The sequence below is a fragment of the Sebastes fasciatus genome, chromosome 17 (assembly GCF_043250625.1).
Source record: "Sebastes fasciatus isolate fSebFas1 chromosome 17, fSebFas1.pri, whole genome shotgun sequence".
NCBI classification, from domain to species: Eukaryota; Metazoa; Chordata; class Actinopteri; order Perciformes; family Sebastidae; genus Sebastes; species Sebastes fasciatus.
Genome location: NC_133811.1, coordinates 7,662,123 through 7,685,249, shown reverse-complemented (window position 1 = coordinate 7,685,249; position 23,127 = coordinate 7,662,123). Strand labels below are relative to the sequence as shown.

The 23,127-nt window shown below is 40.6% G+C and overlaps 1 protein-coding gene across 3 annotated transcripts in view; it reads right to left on the bottom strand.

The window, feature by feature from the left end:
• khdrbs3 (KH domain containing, RNA binding, signal transduction associated 3) overlaps positions 1–23,127 on the bottom strand; it is a 131,729-nt gene that overhangs the window by 10,632 nt on the left and 97,970 nt on the right. For all 3 annotated transcript variants that reach the window (XR_012590678.1, XM_074613719.1, XM_074613718.1), the window contains 2 exons: positions 19,910–19,992; positions 3,318–3,370 (listed from right to left, as the gene is read on the bottom strand). Coding sequence is in view for 2 of the 3 variants with exons in the window: in XM_074613719.1 (XP_074469820.1) it covers positions 3,318–3,370; positions 19,910–19,992 (136 nt within the window). In the remaining variant the exon portion in view is untranslated. The remainder of the gene's footprint in view (positions 1–3,317; positions 3,371–19,909; positions 19,993–23,127) is intronic.

Here is a 23,127-nt window from a genome sequence, read left to right as displayed (position 1 = left end):
TTAATCACACATTTTTGTATCTGTTCAAAATTTAGCTTAAAAATAAATTTGTCAAGTATTTAATACTCTTATCAACATGGGAGTGGACAAATATACTGCTTTATGCAAATGTATGTATATGTATATATTATTGGAAATCAATTAACAACACAAAACAATGACACATATTGTCCAGAAACCCTCACAGGTACTGTCTGTTAGTTTAGGAATCGCTTGATTTGAAATGCAGCAGTTTTCTATGAGCGGAGCATTTTAAACGTCAATATTGCGGTTGATCATGTTCATTTAATTGTGGGAAGCCAAAATCGTGATTGTGATTAAATTTCAATTAATTGTGCAGCCCTACCAATAACCAACAATAAAAAAAGACATAAAACGTCTATAAATAAGTCAAGTGTTCGGTAAACCATACAAATAGTACAAATAAATAAATACTGAATGGATATCCATGTAGTGATTATGTACAGTATGTGCATGTGAAGATTGCTACATACTGTTTGTAAAGCGTGAAGGATTCATATTGACAGTGACAGATGATATGTACTATTACAAAATGTGTGTACAATTATAATCTATAACGGCAGCAGTGAATATTTTGGTGTTAGGGTTATTGACAGTGTATGACTGATGTGAACCGTTCATCCGAGTGACGGCCTGATTATCTCAGAGGTGTTAACTTTGTCTGAGTTTTGTGGAGCCATTTAAAGCTCTTTCCAGACACGATAAACAGCCTCTAAACCAGAGATGAGAGTGGCCTTAAACATAAATCTCTTGGCACACTCACCGACAGCTTTATTTGGTTTGAAAAAAAAGTGTCTAAATAACTTAACTGGTTAGGTAATATATTAAGTTAATGATTTTGTTAGCTAATGATGAGAGTACAGGGATCAACCAAAATCTGATTACCCTGTGTTGTCTTTAGCTGAGCATGATGAACTTGATGATGTGTAAGAAACACAAAGACATATCTCCCTATAAGCATCCTGGCATACTTCATTATATTCTGCTAATAAGCTGCTGGCTATTATCTTTTTAATGCCTTTGCACACTGAAAACGTTAAAAATAATCCACATTTAGATAAGATTAGATATACTTTATTGTCCCTAAGGGGAACTTTTGCTTGGGCAATGGTGCTACACGCAACTGCAATCACTTAAAAAACAATACGTAACCAACAAGGCAGTACAGCGATACACTAAAACGTTGCTGTAAGTAACATATGAGCACCCTAACCCGATGCTTAGGGTAGACTGAAGTGCTGATTCTTTTTAATGTGCGATTTCAGCAGTTTTAGTGAAGTAAAAGTAAAGCAAAGTAGCTGTTAAAGTGATGCTGCAGCTCCAGCATCAGCTTGTTAAAGTCTCTCTGCTTTTGACACTTTCTTTTCTCCTCTGAAGTAAGAGAATCATCAGAGCAGCATTTGGTATTAGGACTTTTTTGCAGTCAAAAAAATAAATTAAAAAATCACTAAAGTCAGTGCGCTTTTATTCTTAGAATATTTTAGCTTTTTAGGGTAATTTCCTGTAGTTTAGTTGACATTGAAGCTCCACAAAAAAGATGACTTTGTTTGTTAATCGTTTTTGGTGTGTAGTGGCATTGTTCTCTCACTACAGCCCAATCGAAAAAAACATTTTCATTTCTGCAATCCACGGACACACCGAATGTGTTCTTTTTATTTTTTATAGTGGACATTTTTGCATTCGGGGAGAGCAATAAGCGTATCACCGTGAGCGATGTGCAGAGCGATTGACGTAGTATATGGAGCGGTCTTTATTGAAAGTTACGTGGTATTATAATGAATATAAAGAACAAACACAGGACTTTCACTCAGGAGACCACTGTTCATGTCCTGTGTGAAACCAAAAGTAAACATTGAGTTTACGCTTGTAACGTTATGTAAGAAAGTCTGTTAAGGGAGGTTGTTAATTATTCATGCACGTTATTTATGTTGTTACATGACATTATGTTACATTGTTGAGTTTATGTTGTCATGTTACATTATTGAGTTAAGTTGTTGAGTTACGTTGTTACGTTACGTTGTTACATTGCCTTGTTATGTTACGTTGTTATGTTACGTTATGTTACATTGTTAGGTTTCATTGTTATGTTATGTTGTTACATTGTTGCGTAGTTACGTGGTTTTGTTACGTTGCATCATTACGTTACATTTTTACGTTGCGTTATTACCTTATGTTGTTATGTTACATTACGTTGTTACGTTACGTTGTTATGTTGCGTTAGGTTACCTTGTTAATAGGTTTGTCAATCAATAAAAATATTTAATCGCGATTAATCACGTTTGACCATAGTTAATCAAAAATAATCGCGAATTAATCACACATTTTTCATCTCTTCAAAATATACCTGTAATGTGTAGTGGGTAAATATGCTTGTTTTATGCAAATGTAGGTAAATATGTATTATTGTAAATCAATTAACAACACAAAACAATGACAAATAATGTCCAGAAACCCTCACAGGTTCTGCATTTAGCATAAAAAATATGCTCAAATCATAACATGGTAAACTGCAGCCCAACAAAAACAATAGCTGTGAGTGTGTCAGTGTGCTGACTTGACTATGACTTGCCCTAAACTGCATGTGATTATCATAAAGTGGGCATGTCTGTAAAGGGGAGGCTCGTGGGTACCAATAGAACCCATTTTCATTCACATATCTTGAGGTCAGAGGTCAAGGGACCCCTTTGAAAATGGCCATGCCAGTTCTTCCTCGCCAACATTTAGCACAAGTTTGGACCGTTATTTAGTCTCCTTTGCGTATCATATGATGCCAGTATCTTCACTCTAGCTTTAAAATATCCTGCTACAACCTAAAAATCACAAGTTGCGTTAATGCGTTCAAGAAATTAGTAGCGGTAAAACAAATTTGCGTTAATGCGTAATTATCGTGTTACCATGGTACATTATCATTTCAACCCAAACCTTAACCAAATAATTTTGTTGCCTAAACCTAGCCAATTGTTTCGCAACGTTAACCACATGGCATTGTGCGTTTCTGCAAGTCGGATACGAGGCTGATATGTAACGAATTAATAAAACATATTTTTGGTTCAGAAACGTCAACATACAATATATATCCCGTGGATTTCAGAAACGTACAATACCAACATTCTTTCTGGCAACTGGGTTGTTCGCTAATGAGCCAAATGAAGGAGCTTATTTTGAACGTGTCTGAGACACCACACAATTACCCAGACGCTATGACAACTGAGATGAAGGCAGTGTCAGGGAACTATAAATTAATGTTCTGACAATTGACACAAGATATATTGGAGGAAGAGAGGTCTGCAACTCACCATATGAATCATATGATTCCCCGCTGTTTCCGTATTCATAGTAGTCATCTGAGCTGTAAACAGACAGAGCAGGAAGGTGAATATGACAAAGTATGAAATAATAGAAAGTCAATACATTCTGCATCGATGTAATTTATTTTCAGTATGGTTGAACATCAAAGTAATATTTATCATGATGCAATCAAATATAATTTCTTCAGGGACAATAAAGAAAAACAGACAGGACGTGTTTTTTTTTCAGATATAGTCTGCTGAATATAATAAAAGTAAAAAACAAACGAGGTAGCCTTCAATCACTCAAAAGTTCTGCCACATTTGTGGTTTTACAAGGCAATTTCCTCCACCGTCTTTCTGCACGAACTTCCAGTTCCATATCACTGCATATGGAGATCTATGAGAGGTGGCAACTTTAATGAAAAATAAAAAGATGGGGGAGGCAAGTTGCATTGCGGTTCATTTCCCGCTTATTTATTTATTTCTTTATTTGCGGTCGGCGTCGAGATGCTGACAGAACAATCCTGCGTCAGTATCATTCAGTAACAGCGCTATCATTCAAGAGAGGTAATTCATCATAAGGCTGCCACTGAGCCGACACCAGCCATCACAGCTGGGTCCTCTCCGCCTGCCTGTCAGTCAGTCTGTCAGCGACAGCAGCACCTCTCTGCTCGCCGGATTAGAGAGCTGAAGGCACCATCCAAAACCCCGACACACCACATCAACACCGCCCCGACTGCTGAGGGCAAAGAGGTGACAGTAATGACACACCACGGGTGGAAGTAACGGAGTACTCCAGTTACTGTAATGGAGTAGCTTTTTTGCGGTGTGATTTTAAAAAGCCAAACCGAGGTCTGAGAGGTTGAGACACTCCGCTCCTCTATCAAATTACACCGCAGTTTGCAGCGCTCCAGGAAATCAATCTCTACTAATTCTGTCTGCTATTAAGTCTGCTTTCGCTGGGCAGTATCTGCTTCATAAAAAGAAACTGCACAGTGATACACATTTTAAAGTAATTATTAATCTTCACATTCATTTTGATTAATTTGTATATATTCCAATAAATTCATTAAGAAACTGAAGATGCATGTGTCTTCTCTATTACACTGAGAGGTAATATTGTTAAAAGTGCTACTGTATGGTGCCACTATTACGTGAAGCGCCACCACCCAGGTGATACAGAAGGCAAACTAAAAGATTTTGTGATTATAAAACACATATTACATTAAACATTTTGCATTATCTTGTTTGCCATGATTATGACATTTGCCAGTTGTAAAAATCCACCTACAATCCTGCTAAAGGACCTGTTAACATCATGTGTCTGTTCTGGTCTCCCGGTTAGGAATGCGCCTCACGAACCCGGTGTGTGGTGTAATTTGATGAAACGCCAGTGGGGACTGTGGTCTAAGAGAAGTCAGTGTTGGGCATCACTTATAGGCTGCCATTAGAATCTTAGTGTGCGAGTTTTATTACCTTACATCTTCACTTCTATATACCTCTCTCAAACAAACACACATAGCGAGCGATGCGGTGCTCAGCCCTCGTTCGTCTCTGAGGACTTTTGGTCCTCAGTCCAAAAGTCCAAATTAATTGAAAAAGAAAGATGTAATCATTTCCAAAATTCGCAACATGTTTTTATCCAACTTAATATTCTGCTTCAATCCATAGGCTTTTTGTTGGCGTTTTGCCTTTCAAAAACAACTTTTTCACTTTGGTCAAAAATCTCATTCCCCATTATTTTTAGGGTGATAATATCATAAAATATGATGACCGACACACAAAGCCTCAATCAAATGCTTTGAATGTAAAAAAAATACATTTCATACACAGCCCTATCTGCTGGCCAATCCAGGTGATCAGGAGAGAACCAGACTGACTGTTGAACCCAGAAACTATTTCGGAAAGAGGAGGTGGTGGCAGGCGGCGTCCGGGAGAAGGGTGGAAGTGAGTCAGGAGCGGCTGATGGGTTAAGGTCAGAGCGGAGAGTCGCCACAGCAACAGCTGAGTCAGCTGTTAATATGTAATTTAAATGTGTACATTAATCAAATAATAATACGTTTAACCGGCTAGTATTTCTGGTGCCGACTAGCGAGGGTAGCAGAGTTTAATCAACTAGTCCAGTGATTCTCAAAGTGGGGTCCTTGGCACTCTGTCAGGGGGTTCGTGAAATAATTTGCAATAAATTATAAAATTGTGCTGTAGGCTATCATTACAAAGTGCACACATACAGATGGGGATCATTTGCGCCAATAAAACAAGCATATCGTGTCCATTACTCTGACCCACATTAGCTTAGGGCCAAATGAAACTCTGATATGATTGTGACACACAGCAGTAAGTTCATTATTTTTAAGTTGAAGCACTTACTGGAAGTCAGTTTTAGACCGGTAAGTTTAAACGTCTTGTTTTTTTTTAGGACTGTGCCCTTTAAGCCAATGAATAAGATCATGCCATTAAAATCAATTACTTGAAACGTGGGCTAGACATGCTGTCAAGTTGAGTCCAAATGCAATATGAATAGAATCACCCTCTGTATAAAGGTATGTACAGTAAGTGGTATTAAAATTCAATAACATTACAAATTTCCCCGCTGTGGGACTAATAAAGGATTATCTCATCTTATCTTAACATGATTCAAATTGAAATGTGTTTCTGTTTATCACTATGAAACAGGTCTGAGAATACAAATAGTTCCAATGGCATCTAAGAGTATAAATGGTAGTAAGCAGCATATGCTCGATTGGGGTTATGATTATTATTATTTTCTCCCCTGTAAGAGGTTCCTGACCCCAAAAAGTTTAAGAACCCCTGAACTAGTCAACTAATCACACACAGTCCAGCACTAGTCCAGATATAGTGTTCCTGTTACTCTGGATAAACCACAAAACACAGTCAACTGTTTTCATAGGGACTATTTCTTCAGAAGAAAGTTCGAGTGAAAAACGTTCAGTGTGTTCTGTGATTACAGACGTTTGTTTTTAGTTTTTTGAAAATGTAATTATTCTTTGCTGTGATCACCACATAAAAAATTGTATTCATCTGCATTGCATAGGCGTAGATGCAGAAACCTCAAAAACACCAACCTGAAAACCTGGGCAGCTCAGCTCATTGCCAAATACCAGCAAAGGAAAGTGAAAAAATCTGCTTTCTTGTATCCTGGGTGAACTGATCCTTACTTTGGCAGCTTTCCAACAACTGATAACGCCTCTCAACAGCAACAACATGACAAACTGATTGGTCGTTTTATTGTTTTCTTGCAACAATTTCTTGGTGAGGATGAACTTGGCCAAATTGAGGACAGTGGGAGGAATCGTTTTAAGAGCACTATGGCGGCGCAATGAGACATGAGACAGCTCTCTACAGAGGCTTGAGCCTTAAGTCAGGCTTAGCATAAATTTTACACACTTCATAATTCAACTACAAACAATGCCAAGCCAGCAGAAGCAAACAAGGCTTCCCCCATCACGCTAATGGAGTCTCCCTCCAAGAAGCGAGGCTGCTGCTGCTGCTTTGAGCGAGAGGTTTCCAGTCGGCTCTCGCGGCAGAGGTGCCACCGTGCATCTGCCACGGGTGTCAAGTCACTGTAATATCCTTGACACCATTCATTGCCCAACAGAGACAGAGGGACAGGGGAGCGGGGGGGGGGGGGGCAGAGAGAGAGAGAGAGACCCGTGGCAACTGAAGGCATGTTTTGGCTCGTCATGTTGTGTACCCCGAGACAAGACCTGACAGGATGCTAAATAATTAGATTTCGCACCACGCCAAAATGCAGGGGTGTATTCCGGAGAGGTCGCCTTCAAAATAAACATCAATTTTTATAAATGTCAGAAAATCAATTTGCCACAATTCACAGGTGCTTGCAGACATATTGGGAAGCATGTGAAATATTGGGTAATCTGGGCCTTTCCTGTCTTGCTCTGTGTCATATTCAACGATAGAAAACATCCAAATACACAAACCAGGATGCGGACTCTATTTCAGAAGCTTGCTCACACGCTGTAGGCAGTCAGCATTTTTTCCCTGCATTTATTTCCACTGTTTATCTCACAAATAAACTGTTAAAGAACAGCCCTTTTCACTTAACTCTTGAGATTTCTGCGTTGCTAAAGGCAGAAAGGACGAATAATGGTACTCTGCTGTGCTGAGAGGCTGCCAGCAGAGCACAAAGGAGAAGAGTGCAACAAAAGCTGTTAGGCGCCTCTAATTTCTGAGGTGACATTTTATCAATATTGCTACACAACATCTCCCCGTAGTTACTTTCTCTTCTCAATTACAGAGACCGGTGAGTCTTGAGACGCATCCTGAAGGTCAAAGATTCTGGTGAAATTCTGCTTTGTGCAGCCAAAAGTTCGACAGCACCTGAAGCCCTACAGCACAGTTATCATCAATCAACACTCTGTAGTGCATACATCTGGAATTTAAGCATTCTGACAAAAAAATACCTTTCTTTATTCATAGAAGCACACAGTAAACATATTCAGTGTAACTACTATAATAGTAAGAGGCACGTAGAGAGGCAGTTGCTTTGTGGAACATATAAAAATGTTATGCAAACAATAAAATCTTTGATGTACTAAAAAGTTTACGACAGGTCTAATATATGATATATTGAATGTTTTCATTCATGTTGCTACGAGCGATTCCTGTTTGCTTGCACAACCCAGTCAACACAAAAAATGTTGGCATTGGATGTTTCTGCAAACCACGGATACGTTGAATGGCGATGTTTCTGAAAAAAAAATATGTTTCGTAAATACGTTTCATATCAGCCTTGTATCATGCTCACAGAAACGCAATGGCATCTGGTTGACGTTGTGAAATGATTGATTAGGTTTAGACAACTAAACTACTTGGCTATGGTTAAAAGAAAGATCATGGTTTGTAACAATGTAGTCAAACACATAATAATGTAACGTAACAACCGTAACAACGCAACAAAACCACTCTAGTTAGGTTTAGGAAAAAACTACATGGTTGGGCTTAAAACTACTACCGTAGAGTGAAAATTAAACTGAACGCTGTGAACACGGGACACTAACTAACAGCTGATTCTAATGTGATGCATGGGACACGAACAGCGGTCTCCTGGATGAAAGCCCTGTGTTTGTTGGACCCATCCACTTCCCCTCCCTCCCGCCTACCCGGTGTGTCGCATTTCGCTATTTAAACTACGTCACTTGCTCTGACCGAAGGCAAAGCGTCGCCATTCAACGTATTCCTGGTTTGCAGAAACGTCCAATGCCAACATTTTTTCATGGCAAATGGGCTGGCTAGACAAGGCCAGCAATCTAGCGAGACAACAAGTATGCAAACGTAGAGTGACTGACCAATTTAGATAGTATCATTTAGCAAAAATTCAGCATCAAACATGAGGTTAACCCCCCAGGATTAAAGGCCTTCACACAATGAGGGTGTTTTTTCATGTGATTAATTTGCACGTCGATATATATTTTTAATTTATTTTTGGCATCAAAACCACTATAGTTACCCCTTGGTGTCACTTTAGATCACAAATTTAATGCACGGGATACAAAAGCCTTCTCCTGTGATGAAAACCCTGTGTTTGTTGGACCCATCCACCTCCCCTCCCGCCTGCCCTGTGTGTGTCTTTTCGCTCTTTAAACTACGTCACCACACTCCCGGCGCACTTTATCGGAGCGTTAACTGTTGCCGTGGATGGGTTTACATTGTAGTTAATTTCATTATTACATCGCGTTTCATACCGACACTAAGAGGCGCCTTGTGCAGCGGTATCGAACACCAATGGTCGTGACAAAGCCTCTGTATTTGACGCCCTTTGGAATGAGAACGGGCTGGTATTCTGAACCAAGATGGCAAACTTTATTACTCCTTTCAACCTTGACAAAGGCAGCGCAGACCAGATGCACTCCTTCCGTTCTTTCACAATAAAAGCAGGCGAATATTTTTGTGTCGTTTATTTGTCACGCTCCCCGGTGTGGAAAGGCTTTAATGCTGGTGTTTTAAACTGGCAAGAATACACAATCTTTAAATAGAATATGTACATAATCACAATAAAATTCAGCCTGATATACTCCACACAAAACTGTGTCATCATGTAGATGACACATTCAGGCACGTCCTGGCTTTATTTTAAGTTTTCATGTTCCTTCAAGTAAAGTATAGAAACGTTGCCAAGTGGAAGTACTTCAAGGCGATATCAGATAAAAGGAAACGTTAACCCGAAAACCCTCTCCACTGCCTCGTACTGTACATTCGACATTTATCATCATTGATTCCAAATCACAGCGTGGCCTTGTCAGAAGTGCACAGCTGGCGCTATGAACACAAGCGTTAGCTGAAGAGCCCGGGGTGGCTAGATCTCACTCCAGATATTGCCCTGTCATAGGTGTGAAAGTGCCTTGACTTTCTAAATAGGTCAACGTCTGATTTGACATTCATTAGAAGAAGGCGTCCGCTGGTTTGTGTTTCCCCCAAACTTCACTGGCCAAGAAAAAACAAAGTCTGCGTAGACCACGAGAGGCAAACACAACAGATAAGTGTGTCTCTTTCATCAGGCATCTCATTCCAGACCTACTTTTCCAGAGGTAAAGACCCCGCCTCTCTAGCGTATCTGTCATCTCTGTAAATGCTTCGTCTTAAGCACTGATGTTGCCGTTCCTGGGCACCACGAAACAGATGGCGGTGTTAAATCTGAATGATGTAGTACACGTCCCTAGTGGACTTTGTTTTCTTACATCGCCATTACTCTTTCGGTCCTCTGTGATGAATTTGAAGAAATCTAGTAGGACATTACGAGGGGCTGCAGAGGTAATACAACGCCTTTGTGACGTGGAGAGAGGCTGCTTTTCTTCTTTTAGCCTATTTCTTTGCATATTGCACACTTTGACTTATTATGACTGTGAAACCTTGAGCAGAAATACTTCCTTGTGTAATAATGTTTTTCATTCATTCTCGGCACAAGGTTGAAAAAGTAAAACGTTGACGGAAATATCCCACACTGAATGCTCTGATTACGCCGGCTCAGTGGTGATTTCCACAGACAACAATACAATGAAAATGGACGTGAAAAAAAGAAAAGAAGCGGCAATTCCCTTTTTTCCCACCATTTAGTATGAAATGAAGCTCACATAATTTCAAATGGAAAACCTCCTCATGGATACACTGGTGATTGCTCAATGTGGTGGCTGATTGCAAAGCTATTTCCAATGCTGACCCCCTGCTGAAGAGTCACAAAGAGGGACAGAATGGCCTACGGCAGAGATTTGACTTTACAAATGAGTCTTCTTTCTGGTTTTGAACAGACCGTTTATGGTACTTTCCTCCTTTTTTTTTGTTGAAAGGACATGAAATCCTCCTTCAGGGAAAAAACTGCCTCTTTCGAGTCGAGTCAGTAGTCTTGGAAATTCATCACTTGGAAACATGTTTTTTTTTTTTTTCATCGTGACTATCTAGAATCTGTGAAAGACTTTATGCCTTATTGAAGGAGCATTACATTTATAATTTACAATATGCCACCCTTTGTCTCGAGACAGAAAAGGGTGGTGTAAATCCCGCCCACATTCCCCTCAGATGATCTAATTCATCAGATGAGCACCTGTCACTCATCTTGACAAGCTGTCCACCTTGAAAACAGCATCTAAGGTGCCCATCTGTGAAGCACCGTAGGCATTTCAGAGGCAGACAGCTAACACAGCCAATCTGTGCTAAGATTAAAAAAAGCACAATGCTGATATTCCCATTGTACTAAATGGATGCTGTCTGCCTGAGGGCCCCGACTCAACAAGCAGAACTCAAAGATGTAGCATTGACAAAGGCAGGCTGATCAGATACAAGGCGTCAACTGCAGTAGAAAACAAGACGAAGACTTTAACGGCTCACTGACCACCGACATGCATCCATGTTTCTGCTCCGGCATGAGTGGACGGACCATGTCTCTGCTACAGTATAGCTGTGTTTCCACTGCATGGTACGGCTCTGCTCGACTCCACTCACTTTTGGTACCAGGTCATTTTCTCTATGCCGTGTTTCCGCAGAAAGTACCCCCTCAGTGTAGGTGTGATTCTGAAACTTGCTGAATCATTTCAACAGCAACCAAGCAGAGGAACGCCTACACTTCGTCAATAGTACGTGTAGTGTACGTAATGTGTATGGCATAGTTTTGTGAGCTGCCATTTTTAAAAATCTGTGTTGAGTGAATTAAAAATTGCGGTCGCTATTGACGGTAGATTTGATTTGTTTGTGCCAAGCCCCCAGGAAGAGCACCGGGCTTTGAAGCTAATTTGACAGTGGCCAACTGTGGAATTACAACTTCCTTGTCCGTCATGTGATACCATTGGGCTCAAAAAGACTTTCCCCCTAGACTTACATTGGGAAAGAGATGTCTGTAAATCAGTGGATTCTCTTTTTTTTTTTTTTTTTTTTCTTCCGGTAAATCAACTTCCCAGTATGAACACTTGAATAGCCCTTATTTAAATTATTAGGTCCTAAAATTTGTAAAATGCACTATTATAAAATAAAATGCAATTTTATATTCGGCGTAAGTCTAACTTTTTTTTGCTTCATGTGCCACTGAGTAACTTTCATAGGAACAAAGGGGGCCCCGCCTCCAATTCTGTATCCAGTTCATTTTATACATCACGGTTTGTGCAGGATGTCCTTTTGATGATTGTTGACGATTCCCTCTGACCAATCAGTGGTCTGCAGCGTTTTAACTCCACCTTCTAGTATCGGCTCAGCTCGCTTGGAACCTCAACCGAGGTGGTACCAAGAATGGAGTGGTTCTATTGGTACCATCCACAACCTTTGCTAATGGAAAATAACCGTCCTAATGTTTTCCAAACTGAACTGGACTGCTTTGTGGAAACGCGACTTATGCATCTGTATCCAGACACCCAGCATCTACTGACATTACCATTGAGCTCACTGTACTGTGCCTAAGTACAGCCTTTCAGCTGGTAGTATGGCTTTAGGCTCATAGTTCAAATAGTAATTCTGCTGCAAGTTTGTAGGTCTAGTACACCTATCGTCCATTAGAACTGTCACCAACTTTCACCCTATAAAACAGTAAAGATAGATCATAGACTTCCTATTTCAGCATCTACACTGCCCTATTTTGCCAGGTGACCCAATGATACACTGCTATGACCACCACATTTTATAGCACTGGATGCTCGTATCTTTTTGGGGGGGCATTTTCTTTTTGTTACAAGAATAAGCAGGCTGCCACAATCATACATGAATGCAGCTTAGCATTAGATGGTGTTAGCCACCTCAAATCCTCCTTATGTATTGTATATTGAGTGTCCTTGTCTGCATGCAGGAAGATTCTTCATCGATTGATTGATATCTTGCTCTTCTGTGTTTGATACAGAGGACCATCCTCCATGAAATATTCCTACATCAACCCTTGCAGATATATTACGTTGTTTTTGTAGTATTTGGTAGTGTCAGAATTACTAACTAGCCCCTCAAGTTGTTCACTGAATAACACAGAGACTGGAGGTTTGTGTGGGTGTGTTGCTGATGAGGCTTCAGTAGTTTTTGGGGCTCACTCAAGCAATCGATTCTAATCTGCTACCCCATGAAACTTAGAAATCCAGCCACTCTCCTCCTCTGTTCTCCTCCGTGCCCGTCTCTTGTACTAAGATTTACAGTCGCTCCTCAGGGGTGCGACTGCCCTTTAAAACACTGTCACACAGCTATCCTTGTGCCCTCGGGCCTCCGGGATCCAGCCTACGATGTAGCATACCAAAGCAAGGTGCGAGGGAAGGTGCGAGGTGTCAGCAGCCGGCAGTCTCTGAGGTGCCAAGTATGAAATAATGCTTTGATCGCACCCGAGCTGCGAGAGCCAACCTCGCCGTGACCTCTCCAAGTGTCCAGCCAGGGCCGTGCCACAGCTGTCATCCTTCTCATTTCCCTACAGAGATGTCGCCTTCTCTCCGCTGATGAAATTAAAGACGTTCTCCACACAAGCAGCCTCCTTGACCTTAGCACTTGATTGGTACCCAAGCGCCGCAGCTTCCTGATAACTCTCCTGAGATGAAGCTCTCTGCTGCCTCTCCAAAAAAAAAAAAGATGATGGCTCGATGCTCTGTGTTGTATAAACACGGTAAGAGGACGCTGTGATCTAGGGGAGCTGGTGGACCCGACTGCCACGGCTGTCATGCTGAGGTAGCGTTCTGCGAGGTTCTCCCGGGCGTCAGCTCTCTTCTGAAACATGTAAATGTCGCAAAATGTCTTCAAGGCGTCTAAAAACAGCTTTTTAGCTTAAGTCTCATGTCTTAAGGTTGTGAGCGCCTTATTCTCCTTTCAAATTCAATTATGTCTAAATTACTCAATTCTGGCTGTTGTGTGTGACAGAGTGTGTGCAATATAGTGACACAGGTTGTCTTGTCTCATTTGTCACTGGTTACTGGGTTTTGCCTTTGTGGACGGTAATGTGCAGTACAACATTTTATACCACTTAAACCGAGCAGAGAACATTAGGAATGTATCACTGTCACTGCCCAACAGTGACAGTAACATACAGTACATGCAATAACATAACATATTAAAGCTAGTATGTTTTCTTATGTAATTATAGCATTTAAGTTTCTGTTTCAATTCATAGTTTTTCTTGGCTGTAATTCAGACATTTTTACTCCACAAATATCTGACAGCTTTAGTTAGTGATATTTACAGAATGGTTTTTTTTAAGGCCAAAGCATTTAATCAAAATATGATGTACTGATAAAGATTTAATTAGCCAGCTGTAAACAATATTAAAACATTTCTTAAAGGCTGTAATCAAAACAGACACTTCTCCGCTCGAACTCGAGGTGTTGTGTTGCTGCTAACAAAGTAAGGGACATAGTCTTCGACAATGCATAGAGTTACAGAGTGAAATTAATGATTTTTCTTAATATGTGCTGTTGTATTTTGATAGTAACGTGCATTTTGCTGAGAAGAATACTTAAAAATTTCAAATTCCAATGCAGGACAATTACTTTTAATGGAGTGATGTTTTTTTGTAGAAGCATTGACCATTTTACTGAGTCAACTGTCCCGCTCTTTTTCCATCCCAGTCAATATTTAAAAGGTACCTTGTGGACTTTCTGACCCCTAGTATTGCTATGAAGCAGTGGGTGGGTGTCTGTTTTCGAGGTATAGATCGGCACCGATAGGACGTTTTACAAACTATCATTATCGGTGGAGCTGGGCTCCGGTAGTAGCTGATGGTTGGACAGCTTCCAATCACATACATCACCGTTTTTCATGGAAACACCATACACAAAGTCAAGGTAGAAGGGGAGAACATAATTTAGGATTTCTCTCAAAGATATAACGCAATACTATCAGCTTTTTGTCTGTGATACAAGACAGGCAGCCAGAGAGGAAAAGAAAATAATTCACTGTTACTTTAACTTGCTTACCAATTTGCCGTTCTCTCTTCCAAATAATCCAGCCACGTAACTATCCATTCATGAAATTAAATTGCACACTTTGGGATCCTCCTTACCCCGGTAACGTTCACATACAATAATGGTTTGTAAGAATGGCATTTAACAATGAAACGGGATGTGCAACAGAAGTAATCCTCGCTAGTCATAAGCCAAAGAACAGCGCATCGCCCATTGTAAATAAATACCAAATCACACAGGATATTCCCTCACGAATGACGAAACCCGGAGTGACAAAAGTCAGTTTATCAAAAACAGCATACACAAAAGTATTGTGCAGAAGTAAAGAAGATATCGGCGTTTTCCTGCTCCAAACTATTGTTATTATATCGGCCTTTAAAAATCTACTGTCGGTTGACCTCTAGTCTGTTTTGTTTGTAACTTGTGCATGGTCACAAAGGATATATGATACACTGTCCTGCCAGTGGTTTCACGCTAATTTCAACAATCAACAGTTGGTTACCGTAATGTGACAATAATGTGCCAACAAAGGCAAGGAAGAAGAAGCTTGGAAGCATGGATTTCATTGGATCATTGGATATTAGGGCTGTCAAGCGATTAAAATATTTAATCGATTAATCACAATTAAACGCAAATTAATCGCACGTTCAAAATGTACCTTAAAGGGAGATTTGTCAAGTATTTAATACTCTTATCAACATAGGAGTGGGCAAATATGCTGCTTTATGCAAATGTATGTATTTATTTATTATTGGAAATCAATTAACAACACAAAACAATGACAAATATTGTCCAGAAACCCTCACAGGTACTGCAGTTAGTATACAAAATATGCTCAAATCATAACATGGCAAACTGCATCCCAACAGGCAACAACAGCTGTCAGTGTGTCAGTGTGCTGACTTGACTATGACTTGCCCCAAACTGCATGTGATTATCATAAAGTGGGCATGTCTGTAAAGGGGAGACTCGTGGGTACCCATAGAACCCATTTCCATTCACATATTCATGAGGTCAGAGGTCAAGGGATCCCTTGACCCTCTGAAAAAGCCCAAACAGTTTTTCCTTACCAAAATTTAGCGCAAGTTTGGAGCATTATTTAGCCTCCATGGTTGGTACCAATGGATTCCTTAGGTTTTTATGTTTTCATATAATGCCAATCTTCACTCTAGCTTTAAAACTCAGCCCGCCACAACCTCCGAAAGATCGAATGCGTTAAATTAGTGGCATTAAAACAAATTTGCGTTAACTCGTTATTATCGCGTTAAATTTGACAGCCCTATTTTATATATATATATATATATATATATATATATATATATATATATATATATATATATGTAATAGATCAACTCAATATAAACATATCTCTGTTTTGCAATCTTTTCTAGTGAGGAATGTCATGTCTGATTTTTAAGTTAAGGTGGGCATATTACCCAGGATACTAAGATAACTCTGATAACCACGTACAGCTAAATGTATTTCATGTGCCATGGAAATATATTTCAAGATAATTAAGGTATCAGTGAATCCACTGATGCAGCATTACACTTGTCTTAAGAGCAGAAGCCTTTTTAAAACCATCCTCTTCCTTCCCCTCCGTGTTCACAAATGGCAGGCCTGTTTCTAGCATAAGCCACCGGGGTAATACCATGACAGAGAGACTGTAAATTGTTCTGCTTGTTATCCTCCGGCAACTGAAAACCTGCCACGCAGTCAGAGCTCAGATTGGTGACTGGGAGCTCCTTAGGCCTGAGAAACATTGTTAGAGACTTCTCGTCCTCATACACACACACAAACACACTCACCGGCACATACACACTCACCGGCACATACACACACACACACACACACACACACACACACACTCTCTCCTCGAGGCCCTGCTGCAGCTGGGACCTGCTATGCCTTTCCTCAAGCTCGGGGTGAAAATAATGCACCTTTGTCCATCAAAAAGCTAAATAGGATTGTAACTGTGAAGTACAATGATCCAATAATTAAAGGTAATAAATGGATAAGCCGTGGCTTTATGATAGCCTTAGAATGTGTTGTAGTCATAGTTATGTAAATCATTTCCAATGTACTGTCTCTCAGGAGTAAACAAACGACAAACAAAGCGAACAAAGCCACATAATACGTCTTATATTTATGGACAAATGGTGAAAATTCAATCAATCCAAGGCCGATCAAATCACATAAATACTGCATGAAGCTTACGTTGTACATATGCACAATGTCAGCCTGCAGTAACTTGCAACTTTTCAACCAAATCCAGGACACAGCAATAAGAGAAAGAAGCAAAGTGAATCAGCTGTCTCTGGAGGCACAGGCTTCCATGTCTGGGTCCTATTAGTTGCTTTGTTTCCCAGCAGATAACAGACATGAAAATCTCTTTGAGTCGACCCAGCCTCCAGCATTTACATGATGGCCTCCATTTTTCAACCCCCTCCCCCACCCCTCCTCCCTCGCTCCACCTTCACCAAAACACCCCCACCGTTATTCACGAGGATGCTTATAAAACAAATAGCTGCAGATTCCTGAGGCGGACCCGCGTTTCCCCCCGGCGAGCATAACCACCAACACTTCAAGATATACATCCCTCGGTGTGTTAGAGAGTGTGTGTCCATGTGTGTGTGTGTGTGTGTGTGATCTGGCCCCCCGTAAAAAAGAGATAGCACAAAAGATGGATGAAGCCCGGGTGACAGACATCCTGACACCTTCACAAAAGAAAACATCGACCACCCTGCTCACAAAAGCCAACGGACAGAATAATGTTCTTTCTTCTTCTCTGTCTGTTTTCATCTTTTTCCAGCTGCTGCCAATACAATCCAATTTTTGACACACTAAATGTTGCAACAATCACTCTTTCTTTTGAAGTGGCACAGACAGGCATACATAAATGTAGCACATTGTGTGCTGATAAAATAGAGCGGGACACCAACAAACCAAAGAGAGAGCCTTTGACCTTGTGTGGCTTGGAGAGTGCGATAGCTCCCTGGATATAAGAAAATCAATATTCTGCATTTAGCTGTGCAGGACCCTCTGTTAAATGGAGCAACGTACCACTAAGGCTGTTTATTTTGCATTGACACGAGAAACGCAGCGGGCAAAAGGCACCTTCGGCGAGATACTTTAAAGGGTGATTAAAACTAAAGATAATACGGTTAATAAGCTGCAATTAGAGTGATACGTCACAGAGTCTGCTAAGATTGGTTTATTTTATATATTTATTAGAGATCCTGCTATGCATCCGATCATTTCAAATCTTCTAAACCAGTCTTATTGGGTTTTTTTAAGAAGTGGAATTCAATGTTGAATTGAACTTTTTTGGAGTTAATCTTAAAAGACAACTTAAAGGTCAGTAAAAACATTTCACCCCTCACAAAATACTTCATTAACACAAAGTGTTCTTTCGAGTTTCAAACAGGGCAGAAAATGAGCATAAATGACTCTTAACAGCTCATGCACCATAATCCAGCTGTTCTCAAATCTCAATTTTACCTCATGTTCTCTCTACATTTGCTCCAGCCCAAATGGCCAGACTGCAGCGCCCTCAGATGCTGCTCATAAACTCGTATTTTAGACTCGGAGAGACATAAGTATAACTCATCTTTTTTTTTATTCAGTGCACTCACTCGAGCTGTTCGGAGTCCTGCCATTGTCATGTTTTAGTCCTGGTATGAACTCTACATGATAACCCAGTTTGAATTGAGTCATTTATTGCTCATACGTACACTCAGTTGCCAGTTTATAAAGGTACACCTATCTAAAACTAATGCAGTCTGATACAACAGTCCTGCAAATAAATTCTCCTTCATTCTATTTAGCCTTTATAGAAACACCAGTAAACTGAGTGGGAATGCCAATTCTATCCCCACGTTAACATTGGACAATTTTTCAAGGTTATATTCAAGGACTAAATTTGTTAACTTCCCAACATGTTTTGTATATTATTTATTTCTACAATACACAGTATATGGCAGCTACAGTATGGGTAGGGTATGGTTAAAGTAAACATTGTGGTTATTTTGGCCGATAAAGCAGAGCAATAATTTTTTGTTTTTTTGTTTTGTTCTTCCACCTAGGTTGAACATTGACATATTATCAACTTTTTAACTTGTTGTGGTGAATGTGTTAGCAAATATGTACCTATTATAACCTGCAGACACAAAGCAACATTAGCTTTCATTTGGAGTTGTTTCTGTCCGTCTGGTGAATGTAAGTAGAGCATTCACCCTTCTTTAGCTCTGGTTTGGTCTCCACCAACTCCTTAGAAGAAATATCTGGCTCTTTGATGCTAAATGCTCCACTATGTTCACCAGCTCGCACTAACTTTGTCTGTCTGCTGTTCAGTGGTGGGCAGGTAGTGTACAATAACCAAAGAGAAAAGAGGTTGACGAGAGCGGCATGGTGTTGTTTTCATTAACAAAAACTATGATGAAATATGATCGTCAACGACCTTTTTTTTACGTGACGATGACGACGGCACCGATATCATTAAATACTAACGGTGACGATATCAAACATGTAATATTGTTGATGAAAAAAGACGAGACTAAAATGTAGTTGAAAAAATAAAAACTTCATCAAAATCCCTCTTTATTTTCGCCACCTTCCGCAGTCTTTTCCCCTCTTTCTGTCACTCTCGCTCTTTCTCAAACACACACTGCTGTGGCAGCGCTCCTCCATCTCTCTCCTTCTTGTCTCAGACCTCAGTCCTGACAATTGTGCTACTATGTTGTCTACTATATACTTTTGCATGTTGGGCGGATGGACTGGCTCTCATAATGGACCGGTGGGTGCGATTGAACTGTGCATCACTAATGAGCAGGTGAGCCAGATGATAAAGTTTTGCGCCGTAAAATTAATATCAAAACATGCTGATAAACAGCTGATAAATACCAAAATGCTCAGTATAGCTGAGGGGAAATGTAAAGTCCTTTTCAATTGCACATAGTTAATCTATAGATGAGTAATATAAAAATATTGATTAGTGCAGTTTTAAAAGTCACTGACTTACAATTTCGAGAAAGTCAAATGCTACATGCCTGACCCGACACTTTCCACCTCTCTACATAATCTTCCTCTACTGGCACTCAACCTTGGGATTGGGAGTGAGTTGTGTGCCGCATAAATGTCCAACATGAACATAATTCCTCGGAATAAACTGGGCTGGTAAATGCCTAATAGTGTGGAAATAATAGCAGAACTTACTTTTGTCCTTGATTACTGTAGTTGTTGTCGTACGATTCATATCCTTGGTCATCATAAGTTGTTCCGTAGTCGTCGTCATATTCCTGGAGTAACAGAGACAAAGCCAGTTAGATGAGGTGCAGATAACTACAGCAAACATTTTAACATTGAAGAGATGTCGATATGACAGCCTGTGCAACATTATAAACCTGTTGAAATGTAGAGCGAAGAGGTTGAGAAGACATATGTTGGATAAGAGCTTCAGTGTTTGGTTAAATTAGTTAAGAACAATTTCAGCATCTTTTACGAAATCATGGTATTCTATTATGAACATGTTTTTTCCTTATCCATCAAATGCTTACAGGGTAGTTCCTTTTTACGACACATCGCAATACACTGAATCTTTCAAACTGAGCACAGATGTAGGTCAAACTGCTTGATCTGCTGCTGTTGCGTATAACAGCCCATATGCAGCACCATTAAACTAGCAACTGCAGCCCTGCCCTTGTCTCTGTGTCAACTGACTGACAGTGGGATGTAAAGACTCTCGCTGTGGCAACGTTTCATCACCACCTCAAAGGATGAGCCTTGAACATCTGTTTGTGCTCCAGCAATCTGCCCCGTCCCCCCTCTGCACTCCACCCAGGCTCCCGCCAAGAGGAACATCAAAGCGAACCAGTGCCGCACCCGTCCTAATTTGGGATAAATGGGACTTATGTTCCACAAAAGGCGTCGACCCCTAGCGACACATCTCTCATCCCCCACATACTTCTTGGCTAATTCCATCTGCCCCTGATTTGCAGGCTTGAAATGAAAGTCTGTAAGATTTAGCACCAAAAGAAAATGCTCATCACATCCATATTATTATTAAGGCCCTAATTCCTGATTAAAACACGCATTTGCCAAATGACAGCATTTGAATTGACTCTTTTATCTTTAATCCTCCAGAAACGAAGTACGTGTGAAGGAACTACTCGGATGTAGTAATACTTCCTTGTTTCTGAGTAAAATATTTGGAGCAACAGTTGCGTCGACATTTGTTTTCTTACACTGCAGGGAGGGGGACCTGGCAGGTGCATTTTAGGAATCACTTTAATATGCTCAAACCTCTCCTTGGTCATCCCATTGGGTAGCTTTCAAGACTTGTTTGTATTTCCTTTGTTGTTTGAGCATGAGTGGGAGGTCTGTTGGTTTTTGTGGAGGTCTTTCTATTTGTCTAGAGGTAGCTCAAGGGGAATTTAAGTCCCTCCACGCATTTGTAATTCTGCAGTTACAAGAGCTTTTCCAAAGTCAACAATTCCCCACGCTAATGCAAGGACTAAGTTTAGTCAACAACTGTACTTTTGACAATATTAAACCCCCCAAACGCTTTTAAAAACGGTAGAAGCAGCAGTTCTGAAAAAGCAGCACAATTTTCTCCAAAGGGATGCAATTAAAAGCACTTTTCAACATGCAGATCAAACTATAGTCTTTGATTTGGAAATTTCCCATCATAACCTTTTTCTGCCTTATGAAACACGAAAGAGGATTGTGGACATAATTTCTGGAGGGAACAGGCTTCAGAATGCAATTGAAAAAGCAATAGGAGGAGGAAAGTTGACATGGATTTTGAACCTTGGAAACACTTGTAGTCCTGGAATAATAAGAATAAAATAAATACTACATGTTACTGCCCAATTCAATGCAATCGAGCTATACAATAAATACAACAATTATGTTGGTTATACTGCTCCATTTCTGTGACGTTAGAGGTTTGAACCTCATTGCTCTGAAGAGTGGGCTAACTTTAAAGGGACTATTTGTAACTTTCAGAAATGCTTCTTAACAGCGACACCTGTGGCCGTGAAATCAACGAAAGTCAGCGTCGAGCTCGCGCTTGCTCGCTCTAAATATACCTGAACGAGCATTGCTCAACACAGTGAGGCGACACACGTCAGCTAAAACCACAATATCACTATATTTCAGCTGCTTGGCAGTAATGTTAGCTGACCAGACGAAGGTCTCTCCATGAACATGATTTAGATCTGATCCTAGTGTTGGCTTTTCCTGCCTAAGTGCAGGCTGATGCAGCGGAGCTCTGCAGCGTGTCTCCCTGTTTTCTCCGCCCGCAGCCGGAGAGAGCAGGGAGACACCGGCACCCGGTCGGTAACGAGACGGTAACGTTACTCGCTGAGGAGCTCCGTCACTTCACAAGACACGGGAAACCTCTGTTGGTCTGGAGGAGCTGCTGCATTTATTTCTGCACAAACGTCCACTGTACATTCACTAGATATTCTCAGAGCTAAACTAACTCTTCTGCAGTGTGGAGTGAGCGCGCGTTCACGTCTAGAGGTGGAGCGAGCTGAGAACGCTGGCGCTATCTGAGTGAAGGCAGGCAGGCAGAGGAGGAGAGGCAGCGGCCACACGCGAACGCGCATATGCGAGCGCGCATGTGTGGCGACCTGCTACATTTATACGCTTAAAAAGTTACAAACAGTCCCTTTAACTAATCTAAGGCTCCGATCAGGATATTTGGGGCCGATCCCCGATCGCTGGAAGCAGAATTGGCTGATCTGATCACAATCACAGGGTCTTTTTAAAGTAATTTCACTGCGCCCGTCAACAGGAAATTCTGCTCCTCATTCTGCTCTTTGTATAAGCGTCTTTGTGTGTGTCTGTGCTGTTCCATGTTTCCTGGAAGATGTCAATGTCCCCGACAAATGGGAGAAATGATCTTATCTGTGTTTATCGAGTTTAAAATGAATGAAAGCTCGACAATTTTGTTTCCTTTCGGCTGGAGCCACGGCATCAGCGGTTTCCATGACTTCAGACTGTATCTCATACTCTCTGTTCGAAACTTCTTTCAAAACGTTGCCATTTGTATTCTAGATCAACCTTTTTGCAGGTCTATTCTTTTTACATCTGTGTTTGCCCTATATTCATTCTGTAGCGGCGCACTGCAGAGGCAAAGTGAAGATAACGTTGTCGGTACCGGTTACAAACAGGCTTGGGAGTGAATATTAGGCTATACTATTTGTAGAATTAAATTTGTGTGGTGGCTGTGTGGGATTGTTATCAACTCGTGCGATCCAAACATTTCCAATAAATCCAGAGCATTTTAAAGTCCAAAAGTCAAAATGTAATGAAAAAAGATAGATGTAATCATTTCGAAAATTCACAACATGTTTTTATCTAACGAAATATTCTGCTTCAATCCATATTTGTTGGCGTTTAGCCTTTCAAAAACAACATTTGCACTG